Here is a 26,194-nt window from a genome sequence, read left to right on the forward strand (position 1 = left end):
TCTTCAGAGTTATTACTGCGAGAAGAGACTGTACCTATTCTCCAGAAAAAAGTATTCTTTCAAATTACGATGATCTCTTTTCGCACCTATTAAACAAATTTATTAAAAGTCCTTCATTTTATTTAACAAGTGGCCTTGTTTTTCCCTCTTCTTCACACGAGGCTTCCTTATATTTGCGCACCTCAGCCATATAAAGGGACCATGCATCTTTTGGTGGTTCTTCTTCCACTTCCTCCACCTTCCTTACTTTTTTCACCATTCCTGTAGGGAGCACTCTACCACCACGGCGTTTTCCAACAAGGGACGCAGTTGGTCTTTTCAAACCAACAGATGGTGCAGTTGTCTCTGGAGAACTTGCTGTAGCAGGTACACTGCTCTCGGCACTCTGTCCTGCCTCCTCAGTTTCCTTAACATCTGGAGGTTTATTGGCTTCTTGCATCTTCTTAAACATTTCCAAAAAGCTGCCATCATTCTGGAAAACATTTTGAATTCTTGGAGGTTCAACAACATCTCCTTTCGATTCTTCATCATCATCATCATCATCATCCTCTTCCTCCATTTCTCCATAAGCTGTAACTGGTTTGTCCCATCTAACTGAGCTTTCTCCATACTTGGCTTCGTCATCCGAGTACCTGGACGTACCACGGTACCTCTCCTCTCTGTGACGTGACCTGTTTTCTGAGTGCCAATCATCGCCACTATTTTCCCGGTGTCTGCCATAACGCCTTGAATTCTCAGAGTACCTTGGCTCATTATCGTACCTTGAATTTTCACCATACCTCCTATCATCAAACCTTGAATCATCACGAAATCTCTGTTCAGAGTACCTCTGACCATCTGGGCCCCTACTGTCTTCTGAACACCTCTGATCATCACGATATCTGGAATCATTGTATCTTGAATCTTCAAAATGCCTTGACTCTTCCGAGTATCTCGATTTTTCGATGTATCGAGAACTTTCTTCATATCCTTCACCTGACCTGGATTCTCTGTGGTAGCGTGATGATTCACGATACCTTTGCCTATCAACATATTTAGGACTGTCATAAAACCTGTCATCAATTCTTTCACGTTCCCTTACATTGCCCCCCCTTCTGTCCCTTGAACGTGATCGATTGTAATAACGATTGTCTCTAGATCTAAATCCACTCCTTGGAAACCTCTCATCTCTACCATTTCGTGACCTCGAACGTTCAGAGTATCGACCTTCTCTTGTTCTATAATTTCCTGGTCCCCTATCATCATCCATCCCTTCCCATGACTGCCGTCGTTCTGGAAAAGACCCTCCCTCTTCAGGTCCGCCTGGTGGTCCCCCCGAGTCTTCTCCGGCGTCTCTGGGAGCCTCGGACTCCTGTTGGAAGGCAGCAGAGCTCGAACTGCCGCTGTCCAACCTATGATACACCATCACGTGGGATGCCCCTTCTCCTCTCTGTAGTCCACCTAAAAGGAAGAGAAACTGCCTGGTGTAATTAAGGTGCTAAACACTGTTTCATATGGAATTTGCCGGACTAAACAACTTCATTAAAATTTTCTGAAACCACAATCCATCATTGTAAGCTATATTCCAATAAAGTGAGTATTTTATCTACACTGCACATTTAATAACGGACAGCAAACATTTAGGGCCAGCCTCATTTAAAATCCTGTAAATGTCAATTTCCTTTTCGAGAAATCAAAAGGTAAATAGCAATCATGTGGATAAGATAATGTACAATCATGCACTCTTGGAATTTCAGTAAATAACATCTCTAAATAGAGGACAATATCCTGGGCAATCTGCTCCCCCCACGCCCAACATACATACACATATGTAAAGACAGACAAATCGCTCTATGTACAAATCCCCAGGATACAATAATTCAAACAACAACAACAAAAAATGTTAAAGGGACAAAAAAGTACCTCACTGTTATAGAACATGTATTCTCTCTCATAGTCAGCACAGACTTTTTTCCCCACCGATCAAACTTGCCACACAAAAAGATCATCTTAGACCGAGAAAACAGATATAGGATGGGAAAGGATGATGGGCTTGTCTTACAAAAATATGGATAATTTAATGTGTAAAAGAAATCTCTTAAATGAGCAACTCACTAAAAAGAAGTGAAACAACAGGTGAGAGAAAATTACCAGAGCCAAATAAGAAGTAGGCTAAAAAAATGAAGCAATAATATAAATTTTCCAATAACACTGCAAAGCTGCTGCATTCCACGACGTTAGGGCAAAATATATGACTAAGGAACTAGCTACTGCAAGTAGTTGTCCATTTAGATAAGCTGTAAATGTCATTATCAGGCCCCACATTTAAATGTAGCAACTTCACTTGGCATACCATGGCCAAATATTTCATAATTTGTTTTTAGCACACACAATACAAGATTAATATTTTATATTTTCACGTGTCGCAAAAACATTTCAACACATCCAAATCTCACGCATGTTCACAAAAGGGAACAGAAACTGCCGTTGTATGAACCAAAATTGTCACATTTTAAATAAACAATAGAATCCCCTCAAACATATAACTGTAATGCTGAAAGATTCCTGCTTTTCAAAGTTGATAACTTCACTATATGAGAGAGGGGAGTGGTGGAGGGGGGTGAGGGGAGGGGAGGGGGGGGAGAGAGAGAGAGAGAGAGAGAGAGAGAGAGAGAGAGAGAGAGAGAGAGAGAGAGAGAGAGAGAGAGAGAGCGCAAGCTCAGATGAACAGTGATGAGATTGGAAATCTCTCCTGAAAAAGTGTTTGATCACATGTTGATGCATTACACTAGTAGAGCTGGCCTGTAGCACTAGTGTTACAACTCTGCTCCCCAGAAATAAAAATTCTAAACTGGATCAAACCACCCTAAATCATGCTAAGTCAATCTTATGTAAATATGCATGCCTCTGTACCTTTAATTCACAAGCCATCGTGTGGTGTCCAGGTATCAGTATTGTTTCCTCCTCCTCTATTCTATTAACAAATTGTGCACAGGAAGACCAGCTATTGGTGAACTTCAATACAGGAGTAATAAATTGTTTGACTCTTCTTACAAACAAATTAAACAGTGAACCTCTTAACACCTGACCGAGTGAGATGACAGTGGCGACACACTGGATTTATATTCATGAAGACAACTGTTCAAATCTCCATATGGTCGTCCAGATATAGGTTGTCTATGATTTCCCTATATCACTTTATGTAAGTTTTAAGATATGTCCCTAAAGGACACAAGCAACTTTCCATTTCAAGCTGATGTTCCATCTACAGAGTGTATCATAATTAATGGCACAAACAGATACTGTTGAAAGCACACAATACTAGAAGCAAAAGAGTCTCAGTAAACAGAGGGTCAAAAATGCATACCTTAAGAGCTACAAGCAATTTTTCCATCTTCGATACTGTGAAACTAATCTCTTCTACTGCAAGTTCTTTGCTTTCATTATTTAAAGATGTGGTAGTATGGACAATAATAAGAAAGAAACATCCAACAAATATTTGCACTAAAATGCATATCTTAAAAGTTACAAGTACTTGATCATTAGAACAGTTGTGTTTCAAAGTAACAAAGATGAAAAATTGCTCGTAGCTCTTAAGATATGCATTTTCAACCCTATGTTTGCCGAGACTTTTTTTGCTTCTAGTACTGTGTACTTTCAACTGTATGTGTTTACGCCATAACTATGATACACCCTGTACAATGGCCTTGTCAATAGGTGCTAAGCCATAATCTTCATTCTTCCATGTTCATGCAGAGAGCCACTTCAGTTCGTAAGAATATCAATAATGGTCTTCAACTCACTAAACAAACCCTTAATCAATAAAATAAATCAATTATTCTTTGCACGTGCAGCACCTTATTAATCCTACCTCATAAGAGACAGACTGACAAGCTGTATTCAATATTCTGCCTAACAGCAAGTAGATAATTTAGTCTTAAACCATTATCAGTGTACCTACACTGAAGCACTACTAAGAAAAGGCAGCTCCCCATCCAAAACACTTTTATTATGTTGCCTCAAACACAGCAGTTGTAAAAGCGACACATCAGTATTTAATTGTGCAGATATTTTAAATATTGTAGAATCCTACATCCAAATCATCTTGGCAGTCTTCACCCACTACCATGTACTTTGTCTTTATGTATATTTTCATGCCCCATGTTGAGAATAATTCACGCAGTTTCCTGAATGTGTAACATGGGTCATCAGTGTAGAGCAAAGAAAACTCTGTGTATTCTGCAGGGATTCCCATTCCACGACACTTTTTCTTCCAATTTTGCAAATCTTCTTCCAAGCATAATTGGTGCTAATGAATGTCATCATCTTAAGACTCTTATTTATGGAGAATTCGGCAAACTCTCATGCAAGCTTCTTATTGCCTGGACATACTTATTCCCAATAATGAAGTTCTGCACTGCTACCCAAAACTTACTTAATGGGACTGTACCATGTACCTTCTGTAGAGGAATAAAAGTTAAGTGAACTCATTCCCCTTTCTAGCCTCATTTCAATGAGGTATTTAAGAGTGAAAATACAATCTGCACACAAGCTTCGAATCTAAGTACATTTTGCTCCTCTGACTTGTTTGCGCTTTCATTTTACACTTCATTACTTTACTGTACAGTTGGGCTATTCATCAAATAATACTAATTCAGCTGTAATTTGTACAATTTTGTGTTTCCTTTATTAAATATCGATGAAATAATTGCTCTCTTCCATATATTTGGCAGTTAAACAACATTTAAACATCTATTAAATATTTCTGCCGGAATTTCTAAAACAATACACTACATGGAGATTACTATCAGAAGAAGACTGAAAACTGTAATTGAGGTTCCCTACTTCAATAGTCGAGACTGAAGATGACTTCAATGAGAGCTGCAAAAATGCTATACGTAAACTGGTAAAATCACTTCAAAGACAATTTCAATTTGCCACTTATTGATAAAGTAATGCATTTGTAGATGCTGACAGGTATATTTCTATCAAATCTGTGACCAAACTACCGGAAAATCATCTTGAATTAGTTGTGAAAATCTGATGACTTACAATATGGAAAATTCTACCTACTTCGGTTCAAGGACTTAGTTATGGTGAAAAATTTGGAGAAGATACCCACAGATTTTTAAAAATTAAGTACCTATTAAAATAGTATTGAAGAACTGCAAAAACGGTAACATTTGTACTATGGGTTCAAAAGATATAGATTTTGCAAAAACTATCTACAAAAACCCAATAACACCTTAATGTTTTACTCGTACAATATCGGTCATGAGAAAATCGCTTGCTCAGTTGTTCATGTTCAAATTGCTGTCAAAGAAGTTGGTAGCAAAACAAAAACTTTGTTTTTTTAAATCCTATTTAATGGATTTCTTTCACCGACACTACTGTTGCTCAATTTGGTTATAACATATTTAGGAAGGTGGGAAACATACAAGCATGCTTCTGTGAATCTGTAAATACCTAAAATCTTCGTGCAGAAGCACAGCAATGAGATCCCCAAATTGGTTTCCGAGTTGATTGAACACCATAACAGAGCTGACAGTTTACATTATCAGGCTGTCCAGTAAGCAGCTGACCATAGTGATGGACGAGAGAAATCACTTACATTTCCAAGACAACAAAGCTAATCTGTACTGATAGAATCCTATGTCCAACACCATCTGCAAAAAATCTAAATACCATGTCCAAATGTGTTCAATTCAGTACTATACAGCTCCTCTGTGGAGATCAGGATGGATTTCAAAAGTGATAACAGTTGAAACATACGTCTCGTGTTCATGAGAGTTTGAAGACTATGTTAATGACATCCATGGTACACATTTTTGTATTTCGCTATGCACTAATATATAATGAATACAGTACGTACTTAAAAATAAACAACCCATGACTCAACTGATGATGCTTCAAATTACCTAAAATATGGTGTACAGAACAATGCTTAAGATTAGATGCGTAGATTGGATAATTAATCAAGATGATCTAAGTTAAACTAGGAAGAAAAATATGATGGGCACAACTTGACTAAAAGATATCACCGGTTGATGACACATCCTGAGGCATCAAGGAAAAGTTAAGTTTTTAGTAAAGAAGTGAGCAGATTAAAATTATTGGGGAAGTCAAGGCTTGACAACAGTAAGGAAGTTAAAAGTTGCAACTGTTATGCAGAGAAGAAGAGATGACCAAACAGAATTGACTGGTGTGGAATGCTTCACCAAACCAGTCTTCAGAATGAACAACAACAACAACAACAACAGAAGAACAATGTTTAGTTACAAACAAAACATGACAATGTTGTGACAAATGTCCATGTCTGCGATTCTCACCGAAGCTATCATTTACATACGTCTTTCAATAACGGAACTGTTCTAATATTCAGAATCACTTTCAGGAAATTACTACTGGTACAATAACTGGCAGCCATACTATAAACACTTTAAATCCAATCAGTTAACAACACACAAATCTCAATGGATATCGCAGCACAATTATGAGTACAGCATTAAATCAGCAGGCTGTCACAGTTAAATACTGTATTATGACCTTCCGAACAATTCAAAAATGTAGCTATTGTGTTAATCTTGACAGTGAAAGGACAGATTTATCAGTAGCACAGAAAGAAATTTCGACGAGACAATTTCCACATAAGAGCAATGACACTAACGTCCATCACCAAACAGCAGGCAGTCCATCAGGTCACTTTGGAAAGCAGTGGAACAAATTAAAAATGTCTTTCACTTAAAAGTTCACTCCTACAAAATAGGCCTCAAATTACTATGCTGCCTAGGGTCTCAGTAACGCGTAGTATGGAAAAAAAAAATTTATAAGTTCCCTGAGAATATCATTTTTTAAAAAAAAAACACGTTTTATCAGGAATCACCCAATAACAAATGGTGTTTATCAAGCCACTTAAGAATCACTCTACACCATCATAATACAAAGGAACCAATTGATTTGCTCAATTTGCCTGGGGACTAGAAGCAGTGTGCAGCATTTAAATTACAACCCTTTACAAGCAGTGTGCAGCATTTAAATTACAACCCTTTACTGTGCGATAGCTACAGTATACCAGTTCGTTCAGAAGATACACAAATGGTTGCTACGCAAAGGAATAACCAAAACATTTGACCCCTTACATGTTTGAGCAATAGACAAAAATCTCATTTTCATGGTCATGTTAATACGGACTAGTAGAAAACAAAATATTTCCTGCATTTATTAAGTGAATATACTTATCAACATTTCACACAAAAACAAGAGATCAATGACAGAAAACAATACACCAACAGTGACAAAATATATGCCACAACTATTACATCAGTAAAAATTCTCCAATTATAAGGTATTCATTACAGTCAATGAAATCTACAAGGAAAAGTAAAAGCACAACGGTTCCTAAAGCTGAACTCTATTTAGAAATAACATGCAAGTTAAGAATTAACCTGGTATGATTACATATCTGTGCAGTTACCAGGACTGTTAAGACAACATGTAAAACTTACAAGTTTTGATATTACTGCTATATATCACTACTGAAGTCATTGTAGCCTCATAACGTGTTCAATTGTGCCTCTTTTTCGTATACACATGAAATAAGGTCTGCCATGGGCAACAGTTAAAGTTCCTCCATCTAGATCTATGACTTATCTACACAATATTAGGAACACTATTTTTTGTATGCTGCAGTGCACCTGCCCCGATACCATTGTTATTTGTTTCAACAATGAAAAACAAGGTTGGATACTTTTTGAACAACCCCTGTATCTATTTTTCCATCCTTTCTGATCCTGGCTTTCGACTGGCGCTTATGAAGTTAAAAATATATTTCTGTTTTAAATTTTTTTTTTACATTTCTAATTTTATCTCCTTTTTAAATAATTTATTCACGAGTGTTCATTTCAACTATTGGTTTTAGTTCCCGATTAGTAATGCTTCTTTTCGAGACAGCATACACATAATGGTACATTCCGATTTTTGCATTGGTTTCTGGCTTCCCAGAGCATTTTGTTTTGTGGAAACAACACGTTAGTGCATTATCAAACTTGACTTAATATTCATTCACAATACCATCTGAAAAATGGCTTTCGGTAAATCTTAAAGTGGATTCTCATTATTGGAGCGTCTGTTTGCCGGCTTTTCTATATTCTGTTCCATATTTTACTAAAATATCCCTAATGAAAAATAGGTGAAACTCTTACAAGTGGAAGAAGGTGGCATGACCCAGAAATTGCAACCCGCATCTGGCAATCTACCTTCAGACCCAACTTCAGGTCTTAATAACTTTGGAACTATTCCGCACAGTCCAGTGAAATTTTTACAACCCAGTAACATCCACTTAGAGAACACACACTATGAATCAAAACGCCAACAACATATTTCTGAGGGAGGATAAAAAAAAGTGTGATTAAAAAATGTAATACGTTAAAAGGTACATATTGTAGGTGCTCTCTATGCCAAATATAATTCACTCAAAAAGGGTATGAATTTTTTGTGGTAAGCTTAATGTGGCCTAAACACACACAGAACTCATCATGCCCATATCAGTCACAAAAACTGAGTTACATGCACAAAAATTTGAAAAATTACCAGAAAAAACACGGATGTTCTAAGTGTGGTAGCACAAAAGGGACAAATGGTATCCAAGCCAAATTTCACACACTGCATAAGTAGACCATACTGATATATATCTCAAAATTTCAGCATGTTATTGCAAGACATTTGTGTACAATGGAAGTTGACAGAGGTATTTGGTGATGTGGCCATTGTACCACAACACAATTTTGTAAAAACATATCGTAAACTACTCTGCCTCTTCTTATCCTCTCCCACAACCACTTAATCACTAAGCAACAACATACAGACAGATTAACACAACCTATCAATAATGTTTACTGCACCTTAACAGCTAAAAACCAGTCAATTGTGCTTCGAACAGAAGTTCTCCCACACTTTAGCTACTGTACTCTGTACATTGAGCAGGAAATTGTACTGTCTTTCTGGCACTGTGGTAGGAACTGGAAATATAATATGAATATAGTCAAAAGGAATCCAACACCTGTATGCCAAACATGGCCAATGAAATGATCTTGCTGGTGCCATGAAGTTCACAAATACATCACCTTCTGCTTCACAGCACTCTGCCACACATCCTAAGAACCATTTTTCATCCTAAACAGCAATAACATAGCAACCTGGTTGTATGTTGCTGCTTTTGCTTCTGAATCCTGTGTCAGACACACTGTGAAGACACATGTTGTGCATGAACCTATAGTTATAACTGGACAGCCTGCTCACCTGCACATTGTCAGAGTCCTCTGGAGAGAAGTGATGATGGCTCCTTGTGCCTGCAACAGTTTTAACGTGTTCTAGTCTGCTTTTTAGCCACTCTTTGACTGATTTCATCTCATCTTTCGAAACACAGAATGATTGTATGCGAGAGATATTTTTCTGTACCCAGGTAAATAATTGAAGAGGTGTTAGAATGTGACCTCCTATAGGGTGCTGCAGACTAGCTCGTGATGCCATGCGCTTAATGGTAGCACCAATACCATCACATACATTTTTACCACGACTTTTTGCGAAAAAATTCCATTCTGCATGAATCTGAAAATCATGGTAATGCATGCATAAATTTTTGAGATTTTTAAAGTTTTTGTACTGACTAGCTGCCCCATCACTGAAGTATTTCGCAAAATGTATGTGAGGTAGCTAGTTTTTCACATATGCCATGACAGTGCGAATGTGGGCATGAACTGCAATGGCATCATGACTTAAACAGTCACTAGAAGTGCACAGGTTCATGACAGATGCATCACCTGATTCACCTCTATAGTAAATCACAAATGGCTGGAGAGTTGGTTGACTGTTGTCCCAATGATATCCTTGGATGGCATCTTGAACTATAAATTCATAATTTTCAGAAAAGTCTAGTATTTATTATAATTTCATCTTGTTTCAAATTATCCTTACAAAACTGGAGATACGCTGATTGTGCTGTTGCTGTGAATCTGTGTGTGGTCAGTTTGTCCAGTTTTTGACAACACATTTCAACGAAATCTTCCACTGTACTTTGCTTTGTTTCAAGTCTTGTGAGATCCATGTGTGCCCACTGTTTATAAGAAACAAGTTCATCGTCATCCATAAAGAGTTCACCATACAGTTTGTTATTCGTGTGTTCTGCAAGAACATCAGCTTAGCATTTTGATGGGTCTCACATACACAAACATTGTGTGTGCCCCTTGCACTTACAGGCACAACACATTTTTGCCGAAGATTGAAAAAAGATGATAAACCTACTTTGGCATTGGGATACTTTTCCTTGAATTCTACATACAGTTCTGATATGTTGCATAGCAAGTCTTTTTTGCATCTGTACACGAACATTTCCCATTTTCACCGTCACAGTCTTTTTTCCAGGCATTATTCGGCTGTAGTCATTTTCATAAAACTTCGACACTAGCACCTTTATTTCTGAACTCAATTGCTTACCCTGAGCCTGCTGAAGTTGTGGAAGCACTCCTTGGGTTGCTTTTATTTTCCTAGCTTCCTTTTCCATGTATCTAGAAACATTGAATTTCTTTGCAGTGTCGTCAATAGACCAGCTAGAAGGTGCAAGGGTAAGAATAGCCACTTTTTTTCTAGCATGTGGATATGACGCATTTTTCTTTCAAATGATGCACAATTTTGTCCAAATCAGAGCATTTCTGGTATGATTTCTGTTCCTTTGGAACACATAGTTCTTCCTCTTCCACCATTAGTGTCAGCTATTTTGTGTTTTAAGTCCATTTGAGCTTCTTGTAGTTTTCTTCTCCCATAGCTGGACCTGTCTCTTTTCCCAACTTTGTGTGTCTTCATGGGAGACAAACCAAGAGCAGTCTCTGAAGTATTTAACTGCTCATCCGCTTTGGTTGTAGGTGGCTGATACTCTTCGTCATGGTCATGTAAATTATCAGAATATTCTTCATTTTTTAGCACTGTAGCACACCTGGAACATAACTTTTGTCCTGGTTTCATGTTAAGTCCCATGCACTGATTCACTTTCAATACTGATTTTATATCGATTTCTCCGAGGCTACACTTCACTGTCTTCTTATGAATCCGAAATTGATCAAAACAACTTGTTTGTAGGAAATAATACTTATCCAGAAACACTTTCATATGATTAAAAACACTAAAGTTTCCTAGAACTGTACTTCTTGTGCCCACAGGGTGTATCCCAGATCTCCATAGCAATAAATCTTGGTCCGATTCATCCAGATCATATAGTACAAAGTGAATGCCACATTTTGTTCCATATGTTGTTTTGTGACATTCAGATGCTTGTGCTCTACCAAGACTGCTACTTGTTAGAACAAAAGCACCACTAGTACACCCTTCTGCCTCAGTACTGACCAGTCTGAACTGGAATCTTAAAAACATGAGTAACCTGTAATTGTTGCTTGTTTTCTTTGTTGTTCCTGCCTAACAATGACTCATTCTGTCCCTGAAAACTACCATTGTTTAACTTTCTGTTGCCTGATGGTTCCCAACAATTGCTGTAGCTTTATCTGAAACAAGCTGTCTGCATCATCACTATTACTTGCTAAATCGTGTTAAAAGAAACGTAACCAAATACATCTGTCAGCTTTTATTGTACACAAGTGCCTTGCAATAACAAGTTGAAATTTTGCCACATACTATATTATGGTCTACTTATGCAGTGTTTGAAATTTGGCTTGGATATCACTTGCCCCTGTTGTGCTACCACACTTCGAAAATCCATGTTTTTCGGGCAATTTTTCAAATTTTTGTATTTTCGTGTGCATGTAACTCTGTTCGTGTGACAGATGGTAAGGTGAGACATTAAGCTTACCACAAAAATTATATTTGGCATAGAGGGCACCTACAATATGTACCTTTTAACATATTACATTTTTTAATCACACTTTGGAATTTATTTTCCTCAGAAATATGTTGTTGGTGTTTTGATTCATAGTGTGTGTTCTCTATGTGGCTGTTACTGGGTTGCAAAAATTTCACTGGACTGTGCGGAATAGTTCCAAAGTTATTAAGACCTAAAGTTGGGTCTGAAGGTAGATTGCCAGATGCAGGTTGCAATTTCCAGGCCCCGCCACCTTCTTTCAAAAGCCGTAATTCTGAACTAATTGGCAGGGGAAATTAAATGTACACGAGTGTTCCACACTTGGTAGCATTGGTGTGCTAAGTTTCAGCCAAATCAGACTATCAGCTGGAACATTTTCTCAGATTGGTTGAATTGATATGGAATGAACCCAGATGTTTACCTCAAAGGTTGAAAAACAAATCCAACCACCACCACTAAGACACAGATGTCTAATTAAGCCTCTAGCAAGACATTCCACCACAAGACCACAAAATCCAACAAGTGGAACTCGTTACATACCACAAATGCTGAACAATGCCACACATTTTACCACACCATAAGAGAATATAAAGTACATTATGGCCTCAGAGTTAATGCAAATGTTCTTTTTCTTACCTTTACATCCAACTATCTCTCCAGTCAAGGTTGTTCATGTCCTTTTGGACTATTTCTGAACAAAAACTTACACTTTTGATTACAAAATCAATGATTTACCTAATTTTAAGGTAAGTTACTGAAACTCCTGTTGAGATATTTTAAAGACTCCACAGGAAAAAAAACTTTTGTTACTATATATTTGAGGTCCTTTCACTTGGTTCCCAAAAATGTGTATCTCATTTATAATTATCACTTTTGTACATGAAAGCTTCATCCACTTACAAAACAAACACATAATGGTTTGTTCCCAGATCTGGAAAATTTGTGAACTTTCCACGATGAGACCCCTATAACATTTAGAATCTGAGGATGATGTTACTATGTATATACTAAATAATTACATCAAGGACAACTGGACTTGTGTATTCTGTACTGGCAGTATATGAGTAACTTCGTTACACATTAGACACTTTTCTTACAGCATTGGATCCATTGTGCAGTTTGTGAACTGCAGGCCACTGGGAGTAAAAGTGCACTTAACAGGCTCAGCTGCAGTTAGTAACTATTTATGTAGTGACAGGTAGGAAGTGAACATAACAAATGCATCAGATGGTTAGACAAGATGGCAGAACCAATGAATATATACCAATATATACAAAATCCAGTAACCAACTTTATAATCAACAACAGCAAGATCAAAAATCATCAGTCTTGCACTGTCCATGTCAGAAAAAAAGTAGTACAGTTTATCAGATGTATCCTATACTGTTCTGCCAAATAGTCAAACGATGAATAAATGAGTAAATAAATTATATTAGGGTGCAATGGCCTACAGTAGAAAGAAATTAATAATTAAAGATGCACAGTATACACTCCTATTTCTGTTAATACTTATGAATATTTGCAAAATTGCATGTATAATCAGATTGTTATCTTTACTATTTTCCACACTACACACACACACACACACACACACACACACACACACACACACACACACACACACACACACACACACACACTGATGAGAGAGAATTTAGCTTTTAATTTCAGGATTTAGAGTGATTCTACATATTGAATGAAATCTGCAGAAGTAAAACTATATCCAGAAATCACATTTCTCTGCAGCATACTTCACCTCCATATAAAAGATTGTGTGTTAAAATGCATAGATGGCAGAAATGGTTTCTAATAAGGTGATTCCAACTGTGTTGCTACATACATCGAAAACTATTTTGTATGTGATCAAAGTTCTGCACATGCACAAACTGACTCTGCAAAACTTTTTGGAACTGAATGCCAAAACATGTACTACAACAAAATTGAACTTCCACAACTTTGTTGTAAGACTCAAACTGGATAACATAAAATAGGACTGCATAAAAGGCGTTCAACAGTTGATTCAGCATCAACGCTGTGAAAAGAAAATTCAAGTTCTTTTACTTGCACTTCCCATCTAGTGCCACACGTACAAAACGGCTGAATTGAGGAGTGATTGATGATTAAATGGTTTCCACCTACGAAGTAGACAAATTAACGCAACCCAAAAATCGCAAAACAAAGGGAAGAAATTTAAACTAGTGCAAACGTTAAGACCCTGTGACAAGCAGAAATCGCGTGACATCATTACCATATTTTACTGCAGTTGAGCTACTCGTCAGCATACACAAATCTTCAAAACGACTGGTGTAGCACACTTAATAGTCGTGCAACACGAAGTTCATTACGTTTAGGAGCTGTTTGCGTAATATGTTACGTTTAGTCTAACGTATTTTTTGTGTCTGAAAACATAATATAACTTCATAGGCATCAATTAATCCACGAAGAAATACAATTTTGGAATGCCGGAACCTCTTTGAAAGCTGCAGATTTCCTCTAAGTCACTAGCGATAATTTAAACAATTCTAAAAACGACGCAAACTACACAACAAAGTACCTTTCAAAACTTTCTTCCCGCACTAGAATACGGTGGTTCACTACCAATGCATTTACGTTCTACCGACTAAGTTGGATAGAGGGTACACTGCAGTTAAGTAAGGCTTAAATAACCAAAATAAAGAAAAAAAAACTTATCGTCACTAAACGGTTCTTGCTATCATGTTATCCAAATAATCTTTCCAGCAATATGAAGCAAGGTGCTGATCAATAGTACTCCCAGTTATTACAAATGAATTGTTCATGCAGTTTAATTGTTTACTGTGGCACATATCAACCAGGGGAAAGCGTAAAAACACCGGAGATCATTACCTAAGAATCAGTTAACGTCTTTCCTACTTTTAACTTAGGAATTACTCCTAAATTCCTACCTCTTTCTACTCGGGTAAAATGGCCGAAAACCAAGGATGTTACACCAAAGACTGCGTTCTGCGAACTACGAATTGAACACTCGACTTCAACTTTTAAATTCCGTAATAATGCGAAGCTATAGATGCTGCCAAAATATTGAAACATTTAGCAATCGTTTAATTTTCTGAATCCATTTAATTAGATAATAGTGCCAATATCGACTCAGCTTTCAATACGAATGCAGATTCTGGACTATTCTTTCTCGATAGATTTTTTTTCCGCTTGCATTTATCGAAATTCTCGACGAAGACGAAACGTATATCCTACTGACTTTTCCACACATTTCAATTCACATCGATTATTAGCGGCTTTCTGACAAGTATAAAAGGTTGCTCATAAAAAGAAGAGACGACGTAGTCTGTCCCACTCAGTTCCACGAGAATTAAAAACGACAACAAACGTGAATGGCGCTATTGTTGTTACTAAATATTGTCAATAGCACCACCAAACAATGTTGGAATAAACCAGTAATTAGTGCAATATTAGGATGATGTGTTTGCATTAACTTCATGATCTATCAAATTGTGAAACATAAACTGTGAACAAGAAAAAAGTAATGGAGTGAAAACGAAATTAATGGTGTAATTTCAAATAAGGACATTCATGCGTGACACATTTAACCTTAGTCGAAGCATCCTTGTCGCGGCCCGATTAAGGTAAAAGAGGGAAAGAATCTTAATATACAATTTTATCACCGGTTCTACATCTTTTCATACTCTTATAACATCACACATACTACGCCAAGGTAAATCAGTGTTTCAGTCATCGGTGTTGTTGACTGCCTTTTTTAGGTGAATTAGGTACATATCTTTGCCGATAGTGCTGTTGCGCTAAACGAGAAGAATACAAATGGGAATGCTAGCTACTTGTGTAAATTTCATGGACGCTCGGAGCGTTTGAAGGTAGATATTTTCCATTGACGGATAGGCATGAGTGCTTCATCGAAAAATGTTGTCGTTGTGGTTTGACAACTTTGTTGTATATTATGACAATTTATCCATGTACTACGTTGTAAGTGTAATTATGTCATTCATGGCACTTTTTCTGGCGTGGTGGTACAGTTACTACAATAATGGAACAGAACTAACTTCTGACCAAGCTCTGATGGTAAGTACATAGTAAAGAGCAGCCGTTCCCTTTACATGTGTGTAAGCAGGTGAGGACTGGTTGTCGTGAACTATGTAACGACAATGATTTGTAAAAAGAAAACGTCCCATTTCAGAGCGAAAATATCCAATGTGAAGGCGCCGTATCTAAGAGCGGACTGCTAAAGAAAATAAAATTGGCTCGTCAGGAGGCAATTGAACAAGAATTGGCAGCAGGACTCACAGACCAGCAGCTCCAGCAAGAGAGAGAGTAACTAACAAAAAAAAAAAAAATAATAAAAAATTTAACAGAATGCATTTTTAGATGTATGTGTGAAAGACCTAAAGAGTATAACCGTATTTCATTAATGTGTTTCACTTTCGAGAATACAGAAACTTTTGTTTTTAGAGTTTTTATTTGCCTATACACTTCTCCCAGCACTGTTAAATGTTTTCATGTTCCCTTACATTTCACATCCTAAGTTGAAAACAAGTTTCAGAATGGTGGTGCTCAGATATATGGTACATGTGGCTAGTGCTCAGGATTTTGTCCTATGCACATTTTAATGCAACAAAAAGTAAAGCTCTGCCACATGTTGTAATAGTTCTCTGATTCTGAGTAAAGTAAATTACTATTTATTGCAGCAGAAAAAAAGAGAGAGAGATCATCACCTTGCGGTAAACTCCGGGGTATATTACATTGCTAATGCTTATGTTAGAGTTTCTGCCGTTTGTTGCGAAAGCTTGAATTTTGTGTGTATGTTTGTGTTTGTTTGTTTGTGTGTCTATCGACCTGCCAGCGCTTTTGTTTGGTAAGTCTCATCATCTTTCTTTTTATATATATATATATATATATATATATATATATATATATATATATATATATATATATATAATGTGTGTGTGTGTGTGTGTGTGTGTGTGTGTGTGTGTGTGTGTGTGTGTGTGTGTGTGTGTGTGTGCGCGCGCAAACAGCCATGTATTGCATGGAAAATGTCTTATTAAATCATTTGAGTATTTTGAGTCATCAGTCATCAAATTTGTATACAGCCTGCTTCACCTTCCCTGCTGCAGGGCATTTCTGATGGTAAGAGACTTAGCTCTTCCGCCCATACAACAGAGTTTTGTATGTTTATGGTTACGTTACATTAAAAAAACTAGATTTCTCTTTAAAATGTCCATATATATCCATTGCTATTTGAATTACTACTTAAATGCTTGTTTATGGCATCTACATACTTTTTCGTTTTAGTGCTGCATTGTCCCCCACCCCCTTGAAATTGAGCTCAGTTGCTGGTTGGAAGAAAGCACATTTACTACCTCTTTACAAGAGGATTGGAAGTAGTGATCTATAAAACTATCTTCCAGTATCACTGACAATCATTTGTTTTAGAACATGTACTGAGCTCAAATATAATTATGTGCCTCCTACTTGCCAGCTAACTTGGATTCCAAAAACATTGGTCATGTGAAACCCAATTCGCACTTTTCCCATATAACATCCGGAAATCTATGCAGCATGGTAACAAGGTAGACATAGTATACCTTGATTTCCAAACAGAATAGGAGACAATGCTCACATAAACACATATTAACAAACATTATCAACTAAATTTGTGAGAGTAGATTGAACATGTCTAGGGTATTGAGGACACAGCGCATGAACATGTATTGGGTATTGAGGACACAGCATATTATCTTGGATGAAGGATCATTGACATATATATCTATTTAAACATTAAATCATGATATGGGGCACAAGTTATAGCAGTACGTTGCTGTAGGATCATAAACCTTTCTGTTAGATAAATTTTTAAATATACATGCACTCTAAAGGACAGAATGTAAATACATATACATCATAATGATTCTAAGCAGTGATCTGTATTTTAAAATACAAAGTCAACATGAGCAATATTATTATTATTCATTTATTTAACCATCTTCACATTCATGGTTAATACATTTAGGGGGGGAATTAAAATTACAGGTGACACATATTTAGTCTACATAAATTCAGCAACAGAATAAAAGCTGGAGCATTACATTGGTAACATTCTTCCCGAAAAAGTTTCGACTGACCAAGGCAGGCTAATTTTTTGTAGAGCAAGCTGCCTATGTACCTCATACTGTCATGGCATTTACCCGGTGTCTGATATTTCAGATGAATGTTACCATCACCACATTGTGATGATCACACACATTATTACTTGTTTTAAGAGATTGTTTTCATAAAGCCTGTGTAAGAACCTTTCACAACTGTAAACTATCTCAGCTCTCATCTCATCTTCTCAGCCTTTTCCCACATCATGTGGGGTTGGCGTTGCTTCGCTGGGTCCTCCTCTTCCACAAGTGCCTATCCAGTGCTGCTTCTTCGAGCCATCCTTTCTGCCGTAGGTCCACTGCTACCTTGTCTTTCCATCTCAGTTTCGGTATTCCTCTTCTCCTTGATCCTTCAACACCATAGCCTACTTTCTTGGATCTTTTTCCCTATGGGCCCCACTTTCACTGTCCCCTGTGTTCCCCTGATGTACTCATTCCATAGTCTATCCTTTCGTGTCACTGCACTCATCCACCTTAACATTCTCATTTCTGCCACTTCCATCTCTTTCTCTTGGGCTTTTGTAATTGGCCAAATTTCTGCGCTATACAGCATCGCAGGCCTCGCCACAAACTTGTGAAGCTTTCCTTTCATTCTGCAGCCAACCTTCTTATCACACAGTACTCTGCTCAGTTTCCTCCAGTTCATCCATCCACTATTCATCCTGTGTTGTATTTCAGCCTCCAGTCCACCATCACTTCGCATTTAAGAGCCTAGGTATTTAAATTTCTTGACCAGCATCAGTTATTCTCCTTTCAGGTTAATATATAGATCTTTGGCACCCTTTGTACACATATACTCTGTTTTCACCCTGCTAATTCTCATTCCCCTTTCCTCTAGAGCTTTTCTCCACTGTTCAAGCTTGTCTTGAAATGCCTCCAGGGTGGGTTCACAGATTACAACATCATTGGCAAACATCATGCTCCAAGGTGCCTCTTTTTTCACATATTTGACTAGCACATCCATGACAAGGTCAAAGAGATATGGGCTGAGAGCAGATCCCTGATGTAGTCCTAATCTCACTGGAAATGCATTTGTTGCACCTGCACTGCTCCTGACTTGTGTCATTGCACCTTCATACATGTCTTCTACCACCCTGATATATTTTTGTGGCAGGAATTTACTTCTCAGACATTTCCATATCTCTTGTCTCGGCACTCTGTCATATGCCTTCTCAAGATCGATAAAGGCCATATGCATTTTGGCTTGTACTTCTCTGTGCCTCTCCATCAGTTACCTTAGTGCAAATATTGTGTCGGTTGTTCCTTTTCCTGGCATAAATCCAAACTGTTCTTCACATACTTCAGTTTCTAGACCCAACCTCTTCTCAATTATCCTTTCCCAGATCTTCATTGTGTAGGACATCAGTTTAATCCCGCTCTAATTGCCACAGTTTTGGATATCTCCTTTCCCCTTATTTATGGGAACCAGTATACTGCTTCTCCATGCATGTGGCATTCCTTCTCCTTTCCAGATCTCCTGCATTAGATCCCAGAGAATATCAGTTCCCTGTTCTCCCAGACTTTTCCATGCTTCTATTGGGATTTGGTGTGCCCCTAGGGCCTTCCCATTTTTCATTTTCTTCATCGTGTGTTTGACTTCTTCTCTACTTATACTTTGGGCCATTCCTTCATTTATATCACTATCCTCATACTTCTCTCGTACATTTTCCTCACTCATTTGCCTTTCAAAGTACTCTCACCACCTATTCAGGATTTTCTCAAGGTCATGTAATACTACACTTGATTCATCCTCATTGATTTATGTCCTTGGTTGCCTTATCTCTTGCTTTAGCAATCTGTAAGAGTTGTCTGCCATCCTGTCTTCTTTCCAGCTCTTCATATGCCTCTTCCATTGCCTCAGCCTTTGCTTTTACCACTGTTCTTTTTGCCTTCTTTTTTGCAGTCTTGTAGGCTTCCCTATCCTCCTGTCTTCCTGTTAAGTCCCATTGTGGTTCCCCCACACCCTCACTTTTATCACTTTCTGAACCTCCTCATTCCACCACCATGCCTCCTCATCTTCTGGTGCTCCCTTTCCTGTTGTTACACCCAGCACATCTTTTCCAGCTTTTGTAATTACATTGCTATAATAACTCCACCACTCCTGTACATCCTCTGGTAATTTCACTTATCTTAATACTGTTTCCTTTGAATTTTTCTCACAATACTTCTTTCAGTTTCCACCACTTTATTCTTTGTTCTCCTTGCTTGATACATTTACATTTTGTCCCCACTACCATTTCATAATCGGCCTTTACGAGTTTGTGATGCGCAGCCACACTTTCACTGTATATAACCGTGGTATTCTTTATTTCCTTTATGTGTTTCCTTCTGGACAACAAGTAATCTAACTGACTTTTATGGTCTCCACTTCTGTATATTAGAAGTTGTTCTCTTGTACAACTGAAGTAGGTATTGGCGATCATTAGGTCAAAAGATACAGCGTATTCTGCAATCTTGTGCCCTGCTGCAATTCTTTCTCCATAACTCCATCCACCATGAATTCTATCTTCTCCACTCCTCCTCTCACCAACATGTCCCAATTATCACCCTTTCATTGTATGGTGTTTCCATTGTTATTCCATCTAGGATTTTCCAAAATTTGTCTTTCTTGTCCTCCGAACACACTGTCTGGGGTGTATACTCACGTAGAACTGTGATGACGTCTTTCATGCTCATGATTATGTCATTGATTCTGTCCACTACACAGACTTCCTGTTTTAGATCTTTATCCACAATAATCCCTACTCCATTTCTGGACTCTTTGTCTGCACTGCTATAGAACAACTTGTATCCTTCTGCCAATAGTTTGGCTTTGTCACCCTTTCACCTGGTGTCTTGTAAGCACAGGATATTTACCTTCCTTTTTTGCACCATGTCTACAATCTCTCGACTCTTTCCCTTTAACGTTATGACTCTGATTTTGCACTTCATTCCTTCTTTCGCACCCTCGTTTTTTGTTGGATTCTTCACAAAATGTCTCTCCCGGAGATCCGATTGGGAGATTATTACTCCAGAACATTTACTTTGAGAAGTATCCACTGTTGTTTTGGTTTTGGCACTTTTTTTTTCTGGCTGTATGCCCTTCCTGACGCCAACCCTCCTCCTTTATCCGGGCTCGGGACCAGCAACAACAGTTAACGAGCAACTCAATCCACTCATTACCTGTTGCAGGCGGAGTTATGTCAGCTCTCATCTGCTGTGGAGAAATGTTACAAGAGAGTATGTTTGTATCACTTGCAATTAACACAGTTATTGTGAGATTAGTTGTTATTGTAGGTCATTAATAAAGAGAAGGAAGAGGAGATGGCCGAAGATTGAGGGACTCTTGACCACACAGCCATGTTCAAAACTTTGAGGGGGAGATTCGTATTTATAAATGAAACAGTCTCAAATCTGTACATGCATGGGACAGATATGACTTCCAGGTATTTAAAGATTAGCTTGGTTAGTGGATGCGGTTGTACTCGATCATGAGGTTGTACTCGATCATGATGTTGATAATTGATTTTTGCGTAACAAATATTTGCTTTATGATTGAGTTAACTAGTGCAGAGTACACAGTTTTAATGGTGATCAAGTTACAATTTTGACTGAGAACTCTAAAGGCATAGCAGAGGCTACTCAGTTTACACAGAAGTGTATCTCTATGGATATTCCACTGTAGTATGTTGCCTGTACAGAGCCTCAGGAATTTAGTCTCACTAACATGTTCAATCACTTTTTCCATATATTGTATGGATCTTCGATGGTCAGCATATCACATGAGCAGTTTTTTCGCATATTGAGTAAGAGGTTGTTTTCATAGTGTCAGTGTAAGACCCTTTCACATCTTTCAACTATGTCAGCTCTCATCTGCTGTGGAGAAATGTTACAAGAGAGTATGTTTGTAACACTGGCAAATAACACAGTTATTGTGAGATTAGGTGTTGTTGTATATCATTGATAAAGAGAAGGAAGAGGAGAGGACCTAAGGTTGAGGGACTCTTGATATAATTGGTATTATATATGAATAGCTCATTTTTTCCATCATGTGTTATTATTTCTACTAGCTGCCCTCTGTTTGATAGATATGACTGAAACCACTCATTACAGTCTTTTCTTATACTTTAATCCTCCAGTTCACTTAAAAGCAGTGTATGTCTGATAAGATCAGACACCTTTATCATATCAATGAAAAGCCCAGAAGCATAATGTTTTTCATTACATGCATGTATTATGTGGTAAGTAAATGAAAATAGCCTCATTAATGGATTTATTTAGAAAAACAACATATTGTGCTGCTAGTAGGGAGCTATTTTAAAGAAATGACATTACTTGAGTATATACAATTATTTCTATTATTTTGGACACAAGTTGGGAGGAGGGATATAGGTCAGTAGTTCTTGAACTCATGCTTGTCCCAGTTCTCTTGTAATAGAACTATCTTGGAGGTTTAGAGTGATTGAGGGAAAATGTCATTGTCCATGGAGTGGTTGATTATGTTGCAAAGTGGTTGTATTACTTCATCATCAACCTATTTCATTGCATAATTAGATAAACCACCTAGGCCAGATAAGAGGGAATTTTTCATACCCCCAATAATTAGGAGTATCTCCTTCAAAGTTGCAGGTACTATAAAAAGTGATTTGTCAGATCTTTTGCATTTTGACACTTTGGAGAAAGAGATTTTGTTGGTGGAGAGCGACTAACTGAAAGACTGCTAGCAATTTCAGGAAAGTGGTGAACGGATTACAAATACGAGGCACATCCAGAAAGTAAGTTTCCCTATTTTTTTTAAAACAGACAACATAGTTATATGAAAAACTTTATTGGCAACGGGTACAGCAATGTTTTATGTATTTTTTGACATAATTACCAAAAGAATTGAGCCTCTTGTCATAGTGTAGGATCAACTTCTGTATTCCTGTGTCGTAGAAGTCTGCCACCAGTGACAGGAATCAGCATGTGACAGTTGTCTTAGCTCTTCGCCTTTGTCAAAACACTGACCAGATGACAGGAATTCCTTGAGGTGCAAGAAAAGAAGGAAATCACTGGAAGCAAGATCAGGACTGTATGCTGGATATCAAACAGCTCCAAGCCGAACTTCTGCAAAACAACTGCTGTGCTCTGAGCCATTTGGAAATGAGAATTGTCATGGAGCAGCACTACAACTGCATTTAGCATTCCACGCCCCTTGTTCTGAATGGCACATCGCAGTTTTCACATTGTTTCACAGTAACGGTCTGCGTTCACTATATCACCTCTGGGCAGGAAGTGAATGAGCAGAACGCCCTTATTTACCAAAGCACAGTGCAAACCCATGTTCTGCACCGATGCACTCTCTTTGAATTTCACCTTGAGCAGAGATCCACTGTGATGCAGTGCATTGACTGCCACTTGGTTTGCAATGTTAACTAAGAAATCCACGTCTCATCACCATGACAGACCTGTCTAGGAGCTCATCGCCATCTTCGTGATACTGCTGCAGAAGTGTCTGTGCTGCTCCAAAGTTTTTTGTTTTGTGCTTAGGTGTCAGGTCTTAAGGCACACAATTTCTTGAACAGCAGGTGCGTAGTGACAGTTTCATGCAACAAAGATCATGATATCTGCTGAAAATAGCTGCTGAGCTTCGTAATCATGAAGCAACAGTTCCCCAGGATGCGCTGCCACACCAGCTCAACCAGGTGATTATTGATCAGGAACTCACTCTTCATCATGGACATTTTGACGATCTTCGGAAAAAAGCGTACACCACTGACCCACCACCTGTTTGCTCATGATATTCTGCCCATAGATCTGGCAGAGCTGACAATGAATTTCAATGGGCCCTATATTTTGCGCATTAAGGAACTGTATCACTGACTGAACCTCGCAGGTGACGGGAAAACAAATAACAGACACCATTTCGGGCAGTGCACCCGTGTTGCAAAGTTTTTCTGACCATACATGTTATTAGACACATTTATGTAGGCTTTATTTGCTAATTGTTTTGCTTTAGATATTACTTTATGAAGGTCCTTCTTGTTAAATATTAAATAACTGTGGAAATTTGGATCATCTGTTTTTATACTTCGCTCATAGAGGGACCTCTTGGTTTTACATGACATTCTTATACTTTCTGTGATCCACCTATTATTACTTTTCCTTGCTGGATGTTGTACATTGATTTGTTTTACTGGAAATGCTGGCCCAGTACATTAAGGAATAGTGAAGTTTTCTTATCTACATTATCTTCCTTGTAAGTAACATCCCAGGACTGAGATTGAAGTAGATTTTTAAACATGCCCATATTGCTAGGGTTTTTGGTCTGTCTTCTGTAGATGTAATAGGGTGGTGACTTGTCTTCCATTCGTCATAAACTAAGCCATAACAAGATACCCTATAAAGTGAGGTGGTGCAGTGGTTAGTATGCTGGACTCGCATTCAGGAGGACGATGCTTCAAATGTGCATCCGGCCATCTAGATTTGGGTTTTCTGTGATTTTCCTAAATTGCTCCAGGCAAATGCCGGGATGATTCCTTTGAAGGACATGGCCTTTCCCATCCTTGACACAATCCAAGCTTGTTATCTGACTCTAATGACCTCCATGTCAACGGGATGTTAAACTCAAACTTCTTTCCTTCCTTCCTCTCAAGATACCCTACTGGACCAGTCCAGAAATGGGAGAGATTCTAGGTCCAGGAATACTGCATCTATACAACTGCTTGAATGACATGTTATTGTAGTGAGATCCTGTACTGTATTTTGGATATAGAAGATTAATGACGTGACTCACTGTACCTGAAATGTTACCAAAATTTATTTTAAAATCACCACACAATGTGCTCTCCATCTTTGGACTTGTAAAAATACATGACACATTCAAGTCTGTTCAGAAACTGGGATATGTTGCTGCCAGGAGAATGGTAAATGCAGACTATTATTATGTTAGGCTGCTTGATTTCTGCAGCACGATGCTCAAAATGTTTCTCGATATTCAGGTGGTCAGTTTTGTTGCATTTGCTAAATACTGTACCCTTTTTAACAATCATTGTACAGTCCCCCCTTCCCTGCTGTTAAGTCTGCAGAAACTGTTACCAGCTGTACAATTCAGAAAGTTGAAGAATGACATGTTTTGACTTTCGAGCCAGTGCTCTGTGAAACAGGTGATGTCAAACTTGATACTGCTGTCTGGCAGGTAGACGTCAACTTCTACCTGTTTGTTATTTATTGGTTGGATAGTTTGATAATATATTATATGAAAGCTGAGTCTGAGATCTGGGGGGGGGGGGGGGTAGTCTGTATTTCTACATTGCAGTCCTCTGTGTGTGTGTGGGGGGGGGGGGGGGGGAGGTGTCAAAGTTCCATAGGAATTGGTCCACTCTACTGGTTTCCATGTGTAGGAGCACCCATGACAATAATATATTTATTTTTGCTTTCATTAATGAGATAAATCTCATCAAGAGCCCTGCTTATGTAAGAAGCTAGTATCCTACTGCCACATTTGTTGAGATGCATACTGTGCTGTGGGGAATGTTTCTTGTCATAAATGCTAATAACATAACTTCAGGTATGCCCCAGGGAAATGTTCTGGAATCCTTGCTGCTCATGTTGTATGTCAGTGAACTTCAGGATGTTACTAGTAACCTCAGACTTTTTGCAGATGATGTGGTTACCTATGGGGTAATACCAGTGAGAAGCTGTCCAAATATTCAGCCAGATTTTGATAAGATTTCAAAGCAGTGCAAAACTGACAACTTGCTTTAAAGATTTAGAATTGTAAAATTCTGCACAAAATGCAAAAACCTATTATCATACGATGATAATACGAACAAGTTACTACTGAAATTGGTCAACACACACAGGTATTTTTAGCATATTGTTTGTGACACCCCCTCCTACCACGATAAAAAAAATAATTGTGCCCACACAATTTTTTCCGCTAGTTTTCCTCCAGTGACTGGACTAGGAGAAAGTGTAAATGTTTTAATTGTCTGTTTGTTCTCAGCTGTTCCTATTTGCATGTAGGTGCTTTGAAGCAGCTCACAGTTGTGTGTAGTTCCTCAGGTGTAAGAACTGGATAAATATTGTAGTCTTCATATTGTATCTGTTATCCGGGTATGCCTTACCAATATTTTCGAGCAGTTTGTGGTTTGTTGAAAAAATTGTCCATGTAACTGGTATCTATGTCTTTCCTTCGTCTTTGCCATGTGTGATGGTAACTTATACGCAATAAAATATT

The 26,194-nt window shown here is 38.0% G+C and overlaps 2 protein-coding genes across 2 annotated transcripts in view; one reads left to right on the forward strand and one right to left on the reverse strand.

Annotated features, from left to right (window-relative positions):
- Positions 1–65: 65 nt before the first annotated feature.
- Positions 66–15,021, reverse strand: LOC126175580 (sarcoplasmic reticulum histidine-rich calcium-binding protein). The gene is made up of 2 exons (XM_049922439.1): positions 14,767–15,021; positions 66–1,440 (listed from the first exon to the last, which is right to left on the reverse strand). The coding sequence occupies exons 1-2, from the start codon at positions 14,909–14,911 to the stop codon at positions 119–121; spliced, it is 1,467 nt and encodes a 488-aa protein (XP_049778396.1). The 5' UTR covers positions 14,912–15,021; the 3' UTR covers positions 66–118.
- A 528-nt stretch (positions 15,022–15,549) lies between these two features.
- The window catches only part of LOC126175582 (uncharacterized), a 56,477-nt gene continuing 45,832 nt past the window's right edge, over positions 15,550–26,194 (forward strand). The window contains exons 1-2 of the mRNA XM_049922442.1: positions 15,550–15,913; positions 16,029–16,162. Coding sequence (XP_049778399.1) covers positions 15,755–15,913; positions 16,029–16,162 — 293 coding nt within the window. The 5' untranslated portion in view covers positions 15,550–15,754. The remainder of the gene's footprint in view (positions 15,914–16,028; positions 16,163–26,194) is intronic.

The sequence above is a fragment of the Schistocerca cancellata genome, chromosome 3, assembly GCF_023864275.1.
Source record: "Schistocerca cancellata isolate TAMUIC-IGC-003103 chromosome 3, iqSchCanc2.1, whole genome shotgun sequence".
NCBI classification, from domain to species: Eukaryota; Metazoa; Arthropoda; class Insecta; order Orthoptera; family Acrididae; genus Schistocerca; species Schistocerca cancellata.

Excerpts from the sequence above, each read along its gene's own strand:
- LOC126175580 (XM_049922439.1), bottom strand. The coding sequence starts at position 14,911 with ATGTTTCAATATTTTGGCAGCATCTATAGCTTCGCATTATTACGGAAT. Across the intron at positions 1,441-14,766 it reads TTTTACCCGAGTAGAAAGAG|GTGGACTACAGAGAGGAGAA; the intron begins GTAGGAATTTAG and ends TCTTCCTTTTAG.